Source organism: Dermochelys coriacea, chromosome 3 (genome assembly GCF_009764565.3).
Source record: "Dermochelys coriacea isolate rDerCor1 chromosome 3, rDerCor1.pri.v4, whole genome shotgun sequence".
In the NCBI taxonomy this organism is placed as follows: domain Eukaryota; kingdom Metazoa; phylum Chordata; order Testudines; family Dermochelyidae; genus Dermochelys; species Dermochelys coriacea.
The window spans coordinates 62,060,248-62,076,140 of record NC_050070.1 but is presented as its reverse complement, the minus strand read 5'-3'; the positions used below and the strand labels follow the sequence as shown (position 1 = coordinate 62,076,140).

Here is a 15,893-nt window from a genome sequence, read left to right as displayed (position 1 = left end):
TACTCCTTTTCTAGTTGCAGTGAAGACACTCTCTTAAAAAAAAAAGTCTTTTTTTTTTCTCTCCCTTCCTCTAGTGGGGGCTTTTTTCCTACTTATTCTTCAAAGTGACATTTTCCTTTTACACTGACTGGGCTGGAAGGAGACTGGAGTTGTCTCTTCCCATTTATTCTTGGAATATTTTTCCTTTTTAGTTCCTGATCTCTGCCCTCTGTTGTTGCAACATGGAGAATAACTATATGGTGTGAGTTGCTTTTATTTGTAAACTGGGACTAAAAGCTTTGGTACCACCTATATGTGATACTCTGCTCCTAAATACTAAATACCTGTAGAAAGTGCAGACTCTTAGGTCCCTTCTAAATGACCTTTAATTGGATTAGGGAATAATGTTTAATTTATCTGGCTAAAGTGGATTCCAATACATTTTACCTGGACAGAAGACCAACTTTTTTAGTACTGTTTTAAAAATATGTTCTAGCCTGGTCAGATCCATAGTCCAAAAACATGTTCTAATTTAGGTCTGTCGATTAATTGCAGTTAACTCACACAATTAACTAAAACAAATTAATTGTGATTAAAAAACTTAATAACGATGAATCATATTTTTAATCGCACTGTTAAACAATAGAATACCAATTGAAATGTATTATATTTTGGATGTTTTTCTACATTTTCAAATACGTTGATTTCAATTACAACACAGAATACAATAGAATACCACATGCAGTCGATAAAAAATATACTTTAATTGACACGACCTGGGCATCCAGGAACAACTAGGGATCCAAGACCCATAGGTTGTCAACCATCGAGCTATAATCCTTCAATGGAGGGTGCCAGTCTAATTTCTGCCAGCTCCTCTTTCTTCATTTTATAAACATTATTATTTATTACTTATCCAGTATCCAAAACTGTGCTAGGTGCATCACAGAACATAGGAAAGACAGGTTCAAAGAGCTTTCAGTCTAAAAGGAGACATGATACAACTGACAACACAAGCAATGGAGAGGGAAAAGAAAAGGACGCTGCAACTGTTATCTTGTAGCAACTTTTTTTCATTTTCTGTACAGCTATGGCATAGGATTTCAATGACTGGGGTACTGCAAAATTGGAAGAGTAGCAAACAGAAGGGAACAGAGTTTAAATGCAAAGTGACTTGGAGAGATTAGAACAATGTGGGGTTACAGACAATGGGGAGACTCAGTACCAATATATGTTGAGTCTTACATCTAGGGAGAGGAAACATTTTAGCTCTCTCTTTCATTTATAAAATGTGCCTCTCCAAAATACAGAACTACGGGAAAAGGAAAAAGTTACCAAACAGCTGCACCGCTCCCATTAAAATGAGTTAATTTTTATTGTCTCCTTAATGTTGTTCCAATATTTATGTATATTTTAATGTAGCCAAGCATACTTTGCTGTGGGAAAAGTGTGGAATCAACTTTGGAAGAGGAGATGGCCATTGGAGGAGAATCTTAATCTTAAAAAGTGTCTACCACATGAAAAAGCCTAAGGAGACTACACTGGCATAATTCAAGCAACTCTGCAGTCTCAGTTTTGTTTTGTATAGCATCAGCCAAACTTTAAGTTCCTTAGAAGTGAGTGCATTTCAGTAGTAATGCATGCATCCATCTGTAAAGCACTTTGGTACCTCTCAGGACAAAAAGTATTATAGAAATGTATATTATTATTAGACACCTAACTCAAGTCACTGTTGTGCCATTGTCTGTCTCTACTGTACACAGCAAAAAGCAGAGCAAGGAGTCTCCAAACCACATTTGGCAGGAAGTAAGAGACTGAAATTTAGGCTATCACTTCTAAAATAAATAAATGTTAGAAAACCCAGTTACAATAGTGTTTGGTCATCTGCTCTGGATGCGTGTGAATCAATTTTTAACTGGGTTATGGAATCATGCTGGACATCATAGGCCATATCACGACGCAGTAACAAATAAACAGTTTGGTCTCATTTACATATTGAGATACTAACATATTACAAAATCCCTTTTGAACTCAAATCTTCCACTTCCCAAGTCCATAAGGCTGTCTATACTAGCCTTTGAACCAAGTTCATCAATTCACAGAGTCCAGAAGGGACCATTGTGACCATCTAGTCTGACCTCCAATGTAACACAGGCCATAGAGCTTCCCCCCGAATAATTCCTAGAGCATATCTTCTAGAAAAACATCCAGCCTTGATTAAAAAATGGTCAGTGATGCAGAATCCATGACGAGCCTTGGTAAGTTGTTCCAATAGTTAATTATTCTCATTGTTAAAAAATTACACCTTACTTCCAGTCTGAACTTGTCTAGCTTCCATCTACCAGCCATTGTATCGTGTTGTATCTTTCTCTGCTAAATTGATGAGCCCATTATTAAATATTTGTTCCCCCTGTAGTTACTTATAGACTGTAATCAAGTCACTCCTTAACTTCTTTTTGTTAAACTAAACAGATTGAGCTCCTTCAGTCTATCAGTATAAGGCATGTTTTCTAATCCTTTAATCATTCTCGTGACTCTTCTTTGAACCCTATGAAATTTATCAATATCCTTCTTGAACTGTGGGCACCAGAACTGGACCCAATATTCCAGCAGTGGTGGAACCATGTTTAACATAGTGCCTGAAAATTGGTTTATAAGTCTGGCCTCAATGCACAGAATCTCCCCTCTCTTGCTGTTTGCTGTCACCTTGCTCTCTTCATAACCATCCTAGCAGGTCTTTACATAAATTTTTGGAGCAGGAAATATATATTTTTGTACTGGACATTGTGGATGCTAAACAAATTATGTCAGCACAGATTGGCCAGTCAATGCTTGATCTGAATTGAATTATTTAAGAGTCTTTGACATAACTACTGGAACTAAGAGTGCTGGGGGTACTTCCATACCCCCTGGCATGAAGTGGTTTCCATCAACAAATTTGACTGTGGATGAACTTACACCAAAGAAACACCTGACAAAGAAGAAACTTATTAACAGACGCCAATCCCTGTGCAGCAGCCCAACAAACATAGGCACATAACGGGGGCTCTCTCTGAAGTCTGACACATATACAATTGAAGTTGACTTGGAGGCTTTTGTTTCAGTTATGCATTTTTCACCATTGTGATAGACTCAGCTCCACAGACCACCAGCAATGACTCTGTGAACCACCAATGGGGGTCATGAGCCACAGCTTGAGAACCACTGTACCACTAGGTTAAAAGTTTAGTTAAGACAGGATCTCTTTTGGATAGACTTCATACCAGAACCATTTCATTTTATTCCCATTTGTAAGGCTGCATCAGGTTGAAGGCAGGCAAGTGCCTATACAGAAAAAATGGCCCTACATGACCACACAAAGGAGTAACAAAAATCACTTGCTTAAAACTAACCTGCTGGGCTTTTTATGTCTGTGTGCTTCTTTATGATGTATTTAAAGGGGAGGAGGGAAGGATTCAGTTTGTTTTTTTAGATTAGAAATTCAGAATTTGTCTAGTCTGAGTGATTCTATAAGTGATTGGAGATCTAGTAAAATTATAACATCAAAAGGTGAAAAAAGAGACTGAAACCTGATAACTAAGAGAAGAAGGCATTTTTAATCTGAGCATTTAAAACTCTGGGATTATTTTGATGAATATTGACAAAAATTCAATTAAACTCCAATCACTAATGACTATTTTTGAGAAAGGATATCCTTGTTAAGGAGCCAACGTCTTCTCTCCTGCCCCCATTAAGATGTGAATGCTCATCACAATATACAGGCTCCGAGTTCCCCCATAAATCATCCAGTAAAACAGGAAAGATCAGATTTACATTCCTGGTATTTCTAGGGTTAAACAAGGCAGTGGGAGGGTGATGGGGAAAGAAATCAAAAAATCTTCAAGCTTTAAGAGGTTTTTTAATGCGTAATAAAGATGCCAAAAAAGGGGATGAGACCAATTAAAAACAACATTATGTATGTTATCTTTAAGAGTGATTTGTCTACTAAAGGTGACACAGAATTATACTTAATATGTTTAGAGAGAAATTTTGGACTGGCATCTTAAGCAGGGATTGAACTGCTGTGCTCTACTGGAACTTTTACAGTTTCCCTGCGCAGAGGTTATTACAGGCTATCCATGTTACTGAGTCTGCCTGTAGGCGCCAATTCTGCAATAAGAAGTGTAAACCATGATCTCTGAAACCTAATGATGTACTTGAAAGCTCTGATCTTGCAGAGAGAAGTAGCTCTCCTTAGTCTCATCCTAAATGCTGCAATGTCGAAAGGGATGCAGTCAAAATAAAACTACGCATATGTGAAAATTCTGTTGCTTCAAGAAACATCAAACACTACAATATCTGAAAGGGAGTAGAGAAAAATGTATTTTTCTCTATTTTTTTCAGTTGACTTTGTGGTTTTGTCTACACCGTGTACAGTCAGTACCACTGTTTCCCTTTGTATATTCGCAAAAAGAAAAGGAGTACTTGTGGCACCTTAGAGACTAACAAATTTATTAGAGCATAAGCTTTCGTGAGCTACAGCTCACTTCATCGGATATTCGCAAAAAGAAAAGGAGGACTTGTGGCACCTTAGAGACTAACAAATTTATTAGAGCATAAGCTTTCGTGAGCTACAGCTCACTTCATCGGCCGATGAAGTGAGCTGTAGCTCACGAAAGCTTATGCTCTAACAAATTTGTTAGTCTCTAAGGTGCCACAAGTCCTCCTTTTCTTTTTGCGAATACAGACTAACACGGCTGCTACTCTGAAACCTTTGTATATTGTTATTTATATTACAGTAGCACCTAAAGGAACCAACTAATATCAGGGCCACATGGTTTGAGGCATCGTATAAACACATAGTGATTTGGTCTGAAATACTTACACCACAAGCAGACAAGACTAGCAAAGGGTAGATGGGGAAACTGAAGAACGGAGCAATTAAGTGCTTTGCCCAAGGCTACCCAGCAAGTCAATGGGAGACAGGAATGGAACTGAAATCTATTGAATTTCAGCCCAGTGCCTTATCTACTGCTGCCTAGTAGGTCAATTCCCCTGTGGGCCCGGATCTTGCAGGGGAGTATGAAGAGAGTCCCACCGACTTTTGCATTGGCCAGATGTGGGGTGTTTGTTTGCCTGTATCTGTCAGACAGCAACTGGGGGAAGGGAAGGGGGAATAATGTCGGCTGATGCCTTAATGTACATGTTTAGTAATAACTGTAATTTTTAGAAGTAGGGGACCGATTAAAAAAACAGGATTAAAGTTAGGCACTGAAACCATCACACTTTCCTGCCCCCCGACCCGATTTTAGCTGGGAAGGGTCCTTTCAAACATTTCACTGTTACCCCTCTGGTGAAAGGGTCCCGCCCGGGGGGAAGGGAGCTGACAAGGGAGTCAACCCCCCTGCACGTGTCCCCAGCAGAGGCGGCGGGCGGCGTCTCCTGCGGAGCTTTCGCTTCTCTTTCCCTGCGGTCCCGGACACGCAGCCAGGGGCCCGCCCTCCAAGCGAGGAGCCTTCCCGCCGCCGAGCGAGGCACCTGGGCCGCCGCTTTGAGGCGCGTGAGTCTCCCGCGTGCAGCCCCTCCCCCCCCTCCTTCTGGCGGCGGCGGCGGGGGGAAGGGCCCGGGGGCCGCTGCGAGGGGGAGGGGGCCCGGCTACCTGGTGCGCCTCCGAGCCGGGGCTCCCGGCACAGGCTGTTTGTGCCACTCTAGCGGCCGTCAGTGGGGGCGCCCCCAGGGCAGAGCCCGTGGCCAGGTCTGTCCTCCACACGCCCCTGCTGCGGAGCGGGGGGGGCCGCTGCCCGAGGGGCTCCGGCACCTGTTGGCCGGGAAGGTGCCGGGGCGCCCGCGAGGCGGGAGGGGCCGGCGGGGAGGCGCGTGCTCCGGGGAGGGGGAGGCGCCTTCTGCGCCCCTGGAGGCAGGGCGCGGGCTGGAGAGACAAAGGGCTGGAGGCGTCTCTCGCCGGGCGACGTGTCACGCTGCCCCCCCTCCCCCCCCCGGGCATCTGGGCCGCGAGCGCGGGGTGGGCTGGGTGTGAATGGCGCGCGGGGGGCGCTGGCTGCCTCGAGCCGAAGTGCCTCGCTTCAGGATTAGCGGCGTCTCCCTTTGGGGCCAGCGCGCGCCAGCTATCGGCGCCTCTCAGGTAGCTGGTCAGCGGGTCGGTCTCTCTCTAGTTACGCAAAAAGGAAAGGAGGACTTGGGGCACCTTAGAGACTAACACATTTATTAGAGCATCAGCTTTCCTGAGCTACGGCTCACTGCATCTCCCCTCTGTTTTTTCCACCAAATGCATCCGATGCAGTGAGCTGTAGCTCACGAAAGCTGATGCTCCAATAAATGTCAGGTTTCAGAGTAGCAGCCGTGTTAGTCTGTATTCGCAAAAAGAAAAGGAGGACTTGGGGCACTTTAGAGACTAACACATTTATTAGAGCATCAGCTTTCGTGAGCTACAGCTCACTTCATCGGATGCTATTTAGCTGTAGCTCACGAAAGCTGATGCTCTAATAAATGTGTTAGTCTCTAAGGTGCCCCAAGTCCTCCTTTTCTTTTTGCGAATACGGACTAACACAGCTGCTACTCTGAAACATCTCTAGTTACGGGTTTCAGAGCAGCAGCCGTGTTAGTCCGTATCCGCAAAAAGGAAAGGAGGACTTGGGGCACCTTAGAGACTAACACATTTATTAGAGCATCAGCTTTCGTGAGCTACAGCTAAATAGCATCCGATGAAGTGAGCTGTAGCTCACGAAAGCTGATGCTCTAATAAATATGTTAGTCTCTAAGGTGCCCCAAGTCCTCCTTTTCTAATAAATGTGTTAGTCTCTAAGGTGCCCCAAGTCCTCCTTTTCTCTCTAGTTAGTCTCCGAGGCCGCCAGCTGGCTGAGTATTTGGCGCGGGGTCACGGTGGCACATGGATAGTAGTTTAAGCAACACCCAGCATCTCCGAGCAGGGAATTTACAGGTGGTCTGCAGCATCCCCACAATTTTCCCGGGTTTGAGCTCATCTTTGTTAACGGGGAGAGACTCTTTCCCTCGCCACTCTGAATGTGGGGATTTGGAAGGAAGATTTTATTCCAGAGTCGTTTTGGCTACAAATCTTTCCCCCAGAATTAAACTGTTTACTCTTTTCGACGTCTGTGTGCTCCCTTTTTTGACTCCATACTTTTCAACGTTTGTGCTCTTTGGTTTTCTTTTTGTCCAAGGTTAAGTACTAGTCTGGCTCCACACCTTAGCACAATGCCGCGTTTGAGTCGCAATCGCTGCAGGAGGATACTGGGTTAGCCTTTAAAAACCTCAATAGCTCTTTAAATCCGGGGGAAAAAAATCCAGTTGGGTTTTGTGGATTACTACTGTCTTTTAAATTACCTACATTTGGGGCTCAGACTATCTGACTGGCATTTTAAAGGCTTCTGCTGCATAATTAAACAAATCTATCTTTTATATGTAAAATGTATCTTTGGTAAACTTAAAAAAAAAGAGAGCGAGAGAGTCTTATTAACCAAGCTGCATGTGTTTCCATTCCATTTTTCATCAGTGGATTGTCTGTGTAATTGATTTTCTTCAAGAATCAGTGCAGCCATTTCCTTTTCATACAGGTATAACCCTGAGTAGTAGTACATGATCACATCCCCATAATTAACGGTCCTAGGCCTCTGTAGAGTAGAGGCTGATCTATATTTAATGAATCAGGCAAATTTTGTGGTTATTGGTAAGATCTATGAACATCTGCTGGGAACTAGGCTGAGACTGTTCTTCCTGCTTCACTTGTGAACAATTTTTTATCTGAAACAGAGTCTTTTCCACAGGCTAGTGCACAAAGCAGCGCAGCTAGCAGGGCTTCTGTTGAGTTCCCAAACCCTCCACAAACATTTTCAGAAATTCCAGCTTTTATCTTTTGGGTCATAAATCAACCTTTTGCCAGGTATTTCCACAATTCTAACTTCCCAAATTGTTAACATAGTAAATGAGTGCTAAAATATTTAATAAAAGGACATTTTAAATAGTGTGAACTGGAATAGAAGCAATAGAAATAATAACTTGCCTGGCAGTATGGCATGAAGAGTCAGAACAGGAGAATAATAAAACAGAAATGGAGTACATGTTATAAAAGTGACTCTCTTGAGAGGAAGAAGGGATGCTTAAATGAAGGGAAGAAGCTGTAGGATAAGTAAACCTGTACACTGGATATCTTTCAGGCAATCTTTCCAAAATTTCAGGAAGGAAGTTCTAGTTCTGATATAGAAAATTGTGATAGATGTTTAAACATAGTGCAGGCGCTTGTTGGTTGCCAGGTGAGATTCATCTCAGCCTGGTAGCACCCAAAAACTAATTCTCCATGTATAAAGTACAGAGTCTTTAGGGAAAAAATGTTCCTGTCAGTGACTTATGGTTTTTCCTACAAAATTAAAAGTGCATCTGTAGAGAGGGAGGGGGAATGTCTCTGAAATGAATTGATGGTGTCAGTCCCCTGTGTAATGCACTGATATGACCATGACAAAAACACCCTCGCGGTTGGCATTGTTGTACGTCCATCTTGGCAAGTTACCATTGTGCACACTCCAATATCATCCTAAAAGAAGGCCTCTCCAGCAAACCATTAAAACAGGCAGGTGGGGTGCAATACTAAAGACCATAGTTCCACTGTTCATGCCGGAAATGTTGTGTCTAAACAGGACTGTTTTTCAGAGCCGTCCATGCAGCACATCTCTCAAACATTAAATTCACTTAATTATCTTTAAGGTGGTTGTCATAAATATAAAGGGAAGGGTAACCATCTTTCTGTATACAGTGCTATAAAATCTCTCCTGGCCAGAGGCAAGACCCTTTCACCTGTAAAGGGTTAAGAAGCTAAGATAACCTCGCTGGCACCTGACCCAAAATGACCAATGAGGGGACAAGATACTTTCAAATCTGGAGGGGGGGCAAAGGGTTTGGTCTGTCTGTGTGATGCTTTTGCCGGGAACAGATCAGAAATGCAAGCCTTCCAACTCCTGTTAAATTAGTGAGTAATCTAGTTTTAGATTAGAAAATCCATTAGATTTTCTTTTGTTTAATGGCTGGTAAAAAGCTGTGCTGGAAAGAAGGTATATTCCTGTTTTTGTGTCTTTTTGTAACTTAAGGTTTTGCCTAGAGGGATTCTCTTTTGAATCTGATTACCCTATAAGGTATTTACCATCCTGATTTTACAGAGGTGATTCTTTTACCTTTTCTTTAATTAAAATTCTTCTTTTAAGAACCTGATTGATTTTTCATTGTTCTTAAGATCCAAGGGTTTGGGTCTGTGTTCACCTGTACCAATTTGTAAGGATTATTATCAAGCCTTCCCCAGGAAAGGGGGTGTAGAGCTTGGGGGGATATTTTGGGGAAAGATGTCTCCAAGTGGTCTCTTTCAACATTCTTCGTTTAAAACGCTTGGTGGTGGGAACATACTGTTCAAGGACAATGCAAAGTTTGTACCTTGGGGAAGTTTTTAACCTAAGCTGGTAAGAATAAGTGTAGGGGGTCTTTCATGCAGGTCCCACATCTATATCCTAGAGTTCAGAGTGAGGAAGGAACCTGGACAGTGGTACAGGAAGCAGAGTGTATATTTCTGTCTTAGTTGGTATTGTAGATCAGGTTCTTATTTCAAGTCTAGAGTGGATGAGAGGACATAACCTGCTGTTCTCTCATCTCAAACCCCACCCTCAAAAGGAGGAAAGGAATATATTCATATGTGACCCTTCACTAGATTTTTATTTACATGGGGTGGTGAAGCTAGATCACCTTATTAATAAACTTCATTGTGAGCCACCACCTAATGCAGTTAACAATCTTTGAGTGTAACTGAAGTGTAGTCCAAGGTGTGAAATATCTTGTGACTCAACAGTACTTAGTGAATGGAATTTAAATTGTGATGTTAACAATCACTGATTTGTATTTATTTATTTTTTAATATTTTTTTTTTTGCTGATTACAGAGAGGGGAAGCATCTCTGAAGAGGTTTCACTGTTGGAATGCCTCAGATTAATACAGCTACAGTTCTGCAGATTTGTGTGCTGCTATCTGCACTTCCTGCACAGTATCTCATATCCCGGTGGTATGCAACAGACTCTGCTCAGCGCCTCCAAGTGACACAAAGGTTGTAACACTTTTTGTCCCCACTACATTAATATATTCAAAGCTAGATTTCTCTCTCCCTCCTCCCTTATTATCCTTCCATCCTGGAGGCTTGGGGTGGGGATGCTCTTCTGCCATCCTTAGAAGAATACATTCGGATCATATCTCATACATTTTTGTGTTTTAATATGAATTTATTAAGCAATTTGATGTCCTACAGCATTTGAATAATAGCCTTTGTTTTTCTCTGTATAAAACCTTGTGTGTATGGTTGGCATGGCTATTTCTCAATATGCTTCTGCCCCTGGAGATTCCAGTAAGTGCTACTATGGGTTTAATCTCTTTGAAAGGTGCGAATGAAATGCTTGATCAGTAACACTATTTTTGACTTTCCCTTGTCTTGTTGAAACTTACTATTCAAATGTATTTCCTTTTGGAGTATGATTTAGTGCATTGGCCTTAGCAATAAAAATCAATGTAGTAGAGTGTAAATAATGACTTAGAACAGCAATCAGAAAATAATGAAATACATAGTGACTAGTACAATATTACTTATTTTAAAAAGTTGTTGTTTACCAACAGTCACCACAAATATTTTCATCCTAAATATAAAGAGAAGGCTATGCTAACGTCAGGTATCTGTGTATCCACTGATGTTTTAAAGGTGAGCAGCATAGAGAGAGAGAGAGAGATCTGTACAAGTGATACATAACCTGTTTTCAATTGAAATATTAAAATCTTACTATTACATTGGCTATGATATTGTTGCAAAACATCACTAAGCCAAAAACCTAGTTGGATTGAACAGATTAGACTGTCTATATGAATGAGAATACCCTGTCTTAAATTGATAAGAGAACAGAACACACCCATATATTTTATAGCATGAGAAAACCACTAACTGTGAGGTTTAGAAGAAAGTGGGTATAGGAAGGTTATTCCATAATTGTCCATTCTGTCATTTCTTTGCCTTCCTCTGAAGTATCTGGTGTTGGCCACTCTCGAAGAGAGGTCTCTGGACAGGATGAACCACCGATGGCAATTTCCTACAGTCCGAGTAAAGGCAGGAAGCATCTTGGCATAAAAATGGACATCTTCAAAAATTAGGTTGTTTTTGGGGCAAGTGACCATTGAAAAATTATCTGCTTATTTCTCAATGTGTCTAGAGAACAGAGTCTTTACCAAATAAATGTTCCGTCAGTGACTTCTCTTTTTTCATATAAAAGCAATTTTTTGTATGTTAATTTTATATAAAGCAATTTTATACAGTATACTATCAAATGTTCACACCAAGTGACAACCATCTTTATTACTAAAGGATAATTGGCTATTGGAACAGTTTTATAAAGTCCTACTTGAGTCTGGATGCATGGACAGATCATCTAAAGCTGTGGATACCAAAGACAAGGTAGGACATTACATATTTCTGCTGTAGTAAGTTTTACATTGATCCTACCATTAACTCCAGCTTCCCTATCTCTTGGCCTGTTTTAACTGAAGAGCGCGCTGTAGAAGTGAAATAAGAGTGACAAGGAAAAAATCTGCCATGGAAAATTTCTTCCTTTTGAGAAGGACAGTCTTGGGGTACAATTTCTCTGTTTATAAGACCTTTTATAAAATTAGGTTGTTTTTGGGGCAAGTGACCATTGACAAATTATCTGCTTATTTCTCAATGTGTCTAGAGAACAGAGTCTTGAGAAGGACAGTCTTGGGGTACAATTTCTCTGTTTATAAGACCTTTATGCGCTTACTTTGTTTGAGCATTCAACTTGGGGTTGCCTCCAAACTGAAGATAAATCACAACATCAATTTAATGTTTGTATTAATCTTCTAATTTAAATCTCTCTATGAGTGAAGTCAGTGGGATTACCCAGGTTCATGAAGTTAAGCACGTGCATAAATGTTTGCAGGATCAGGTTGGATCCATCTAAAATTCAATGTGCATGGTCATCTTATGCTGGGTATATTATTTCTATGTGTTTATGGTACATGGTAAATCAGGCAAAGCACCTGGACAGTATAAGGGTAAAAATGAGGGAAACTTGCTGCTTGGGTATTGTATAATCTTTTCTGGATCATAATTTCAAAGTGACTTGGCCTAAAAACTTCATTTTTATGTCTTGGTGAAGATTGGTGCCTTTCGTTAGTTTGGGAGCACTGTGGGGATTTAGTTATTAAAACTGGTGTCCATGTTTGTTTGGAACCCTGCGGAGTTCTTAACTCATGTGCATTTTGATGAAGGCTTTATAAAGGGTCTACGCAGAGTTCTAAAAATCACTACTTAGACCCCATGAGGCCTAAAAAATTCACAGAATTAGAGCTTTGCCTCCCTGGAGGCTTCTAGTGGAAACAGTCTAAGGAGGAATGAGCTCTTTGCACAGCCTGCAAACGTCCCCACTTCTCACCAACCTTCTCTGACCTTTGTATAGGATTCCAGACACCCTATATCTAGAGTCTCCCACGGTCCCAAAAGGACCACATTGAGGATTATTTAGCCCCCATAAAATGGCTTTCTCTTCTTAACACCTTTTTTAATGATCAGTTCTTAGTATTTTAAAAACTAATACTTTTGGACTTCCCAAACCTTCCATGCTGGATGCAATTTCACCAAATGGATCAGGACACTTACACTTCAGTGTTTGCAATAGAAAGTGTTTGCCAACCTTAAGCCCTTACAGAGTTCATCCAGATGGAGATTTTTCTAAGAATCTAGTGGAACTTGCTCCTACTTCCTGTCAAAGCAGGATCTGGGAGGGCCGTAGCAATGACATATGGAGAGGAGATGCTGTAACTAACAATAAGCACTTGGTACTGACAGAGAGCTGACTGACATACATGGGAAAAGATCCCAAGGGATATCTGTTGTCACCACTTGTTAAAAGCTGCATACAAGATGCCATTAGCTTATAGAGCACTCCTATCAACACCACTGACAAGGGCAGCAGAGCGATTTGAACCACCTCACTGTGCCCCCACCAAAGTGTGCATTGCAGTAGGTCTCTGACTTCCTAGTCCTTCTCCCTTTCAACAGACAGCAGCAACAGTAAAAGGAGTCGGCTCTTCTTTTATAAAATACCACCCTCCAACCTAAAATTTAAATGAAAGCCACAACCCTTCTTGGGCTATGACTAAGATCTAGCATAAAAGGGAAGTTGTATTCATTGTAGCCCTAAAGCTGGGCTTTAATTTAATTCAGTTTTTGATTGTTCCTTTAAACAATGCTTTGTATGTTCAAAAACTTGTCCTATTGTGTTTATATAAACTCTTACAACTCAGCAGTATATCTTTGGTTTGAGCTGTAACTTGGCAATCAACTTAGTGTTGGTCAAGGTGAACTCTTTGTTCAAATATTTGCCCCTTTTAAAGGGTTCTTGTTTTAGCACATTTAGTTTTAAGGATTTAAAGTTTTTGTACTTAGTTCCCGTCCTCTAAGTAAATATTAGACTAGAAAATGGTTTAACTCCATTTGGTATTTTTAGATAGCTTGCATCTTAATTTGCAAAAGTACAACATTGGGTATGGCAACTACTCGTAATACACATAACAACATGTCTTCATACGTTTCCACATACAATTTACAATATGCACCACAGTGTGACTCAAAAGGAGTTCTGTATCGTATCGTCTCCTCTATAGAATACCTGTTCATCTTCTGTGTTTATAATGGGGAGATCTAACATGCAACTGTGGAATTACAATGTCCAAAGTGGATTTCCAATGCATAATATTTATATTCTCCTGCTCTCTTTGAACAAATTACTTTGTCTTTTGCAATGTCCAATAAGATTGTTAATCTTTGCTTCAAACTGCATTGAATTTTGTATCAACTATTTTGCAACATCACCTTATTCAAACAACTCTTTATCCAGTTTTCTGATTATTATAAATCCAATCCAAATATACAGACATTCACAAACTTGTTTGATCACACTCATTGTTTTAGGAATTGGTACTATGGAGAAAAGAGAACTCTAGGTGTTCAAGAGGAAGAAGAAATCCATGCTTATTTTGCAGGTATTGGGGAAACTTCATTTCTAAAAAAGACTGAAGTCTTCAATCCTTATGAACTTTATTTTGGACAGTTTGAGTGTGAATGTATCTGTTGCTAGACTTATCTCCTAAATGACAAACAAGCAGAGGCCATCTCTCACACTTTGCTAAAAGTGTTCATATGTGCTTGTTCAGGGAGCACTGGTGTATAAAACATCTTTGATATTCTCATAGTTGTTTTGATTTATGACTGAAATAAAACAGAAAGAGAAAAGGTACCATTTTATCAGTCTTCACACTCAAATAGCTCTCATTTTCTTCAAAAAATCATCTCTGAACAGAGACTGAATGGAAAAATTTCAGGCAGAAAGAAGCTTTGTTTGTTTTCAGTTAAAAAGTAAAGGGTCACAATTGAACACAAAATAGATAAACTCATATAGCCTCAACTATGGAGTCAGAGCCAGTTCTCTGTAGTACTGTAAAATATTGCATTAATTAAGACTGAAGAAAACAAATAGTTGTCAACATATTTATTTTGTCTTAATGATTTCCCAAATCCCACTAATTTAATTCCAGGATACAACATAAAATATAAATGAATACATGTACCAAAATATTTTCCTTAATGAATGCTGCTTTATGAAATATTATTATAACATCCTGAACAAATGCTGTTTTGGTTTTAATAACAAACTATCTGTTTGTACTAAAGACTGCTAGTCTTCATACTCCCAGTTTTACTTTATTAAGTAATCTAATTGCCCAATCTGTTTACTTGTCACTGGATGTCTAACAGAGTAAAGTCTATTAAACGTTTGCTATTGTACTCGATCAAACACTTTTTCCTTGCTAAACATGTTTTCCTGTTTTACTAGAATCAACTCACATTCACAGTCCAAAGCCAGAATCTGTTCAGTTTAATGTGGGACAGGTGATAGTACACAGAAGATTTGGCTATTCAGGAGTCATTGTTGGCTGGGACATAAAAGCTAGAGCTCCAGAAGAATGGCTGCAGCACAAATATCCTCCAGAGAAAGAGGTCTGAAAGTATTTAACTCTTGCTTTATTAATATTTATACAAAATAATTCAGATAACTTGTTCCTAGTCTCCCTTTTTTATATACTGTGACATTCTACCTCCATGAAAGTGTCTCTAAGCAAAATTCCAGAAATGAAGACTGGTTAGGACATTTATGCAAGTCAGGGAAGACTAACGCCATTGCAGATGGTTGTCTGAGAGAGTGGATTCTGGCTGACTAACTTTTAGTAGTTCCTACTATCAGATGTATAGAATGTTTAGGGACTTCCTAGATAGCTGTTGGTGTAGTGCCAGAGTAATGTCTAAATAGCAAAAGAAAGGGAAACACAAAAGCAGCTGATGCCATCATGGAATGGAAAAGGAAAATCCATTGTCAAATCCCTACAGATTAGATGGCAAACCCACTGGGCTCCAACATTTTCCAATAGAATTAATCAAATTTTAAAAGCTGCTTGGAGAGCATAACATAACAAACATATGCTTCTCCAATATCTGACTGTTTTTAAACACATATTTCTTCCTGATTTTGTTTGAATTGTTAGAGGAAGGAAGCCTGCATAACTTGGCAAACTACCATTAAGTGGACAGGTAATTGGTTAAACAACCTCAAATAAATAATAACTATTAATGGAACGATGTCAGAGTGGAGGGACATCTCAAGTGGGGTTCTACGGGGATCTGTTCTGAGTCTGGTGTTTAACATCTTTATTAATGACCTGGATTTAGGAGCAGAAAGCTTATTGATCAGATTTTCGGATGACACAAAGCTGGGGGCGGGGGAGTTGCAAACACTTTGGAGGATAGAGCTAAAATT

General features: G+C 40.2%; 1 protein-coding gene across 5 annotated transcripts in view; it reads left to right on the top strand.

The window, feature by feature from the left end:
* The first annotated feature begins 5,371 nt into the window (after positions 1-5,371).
* Positions 5,372-15,893, top strand: part of LOC119853821 (F-box only protein 21-like) — a 27,266-nt gene continuing 16,744 nt past the window's right edge. Inside the window, exons 1-5 of one of the 5 annotated variants that reach the window (XM_038397323.2) lie at positions 5,372-5,518; positions 9,911-10,072; positions 11,369-11,458; positions 13,994-14,064; positions 14,916-15,079. In XM_038397323.2, coding sequence (XP_038253251.1) covers positions 9,948-10,072; positions 11,369-11,458; positions 13,994-14,064; positions 14,916-15,079 — 450 coding nt within the window. In that variant the 5' untranslated portion in view covers positions 5,372-5,518; positions 9,911-9,947. Of the gene's footprint in view, positions 5,519-5,598; positions 5,714-7,638; positions 8,561-8,901; positions 8,957-9,910; positions 10,073-11,368; positions 11,459-13,993; positions 14,065-14,915; positions 15,080-15,893 lie in introns of those variants that run through there. The other 4 variants (XM_038397322.2, XM_038397324.2, XM_043510547.1 and 1 more) reach the window with 4 other exon arrangements.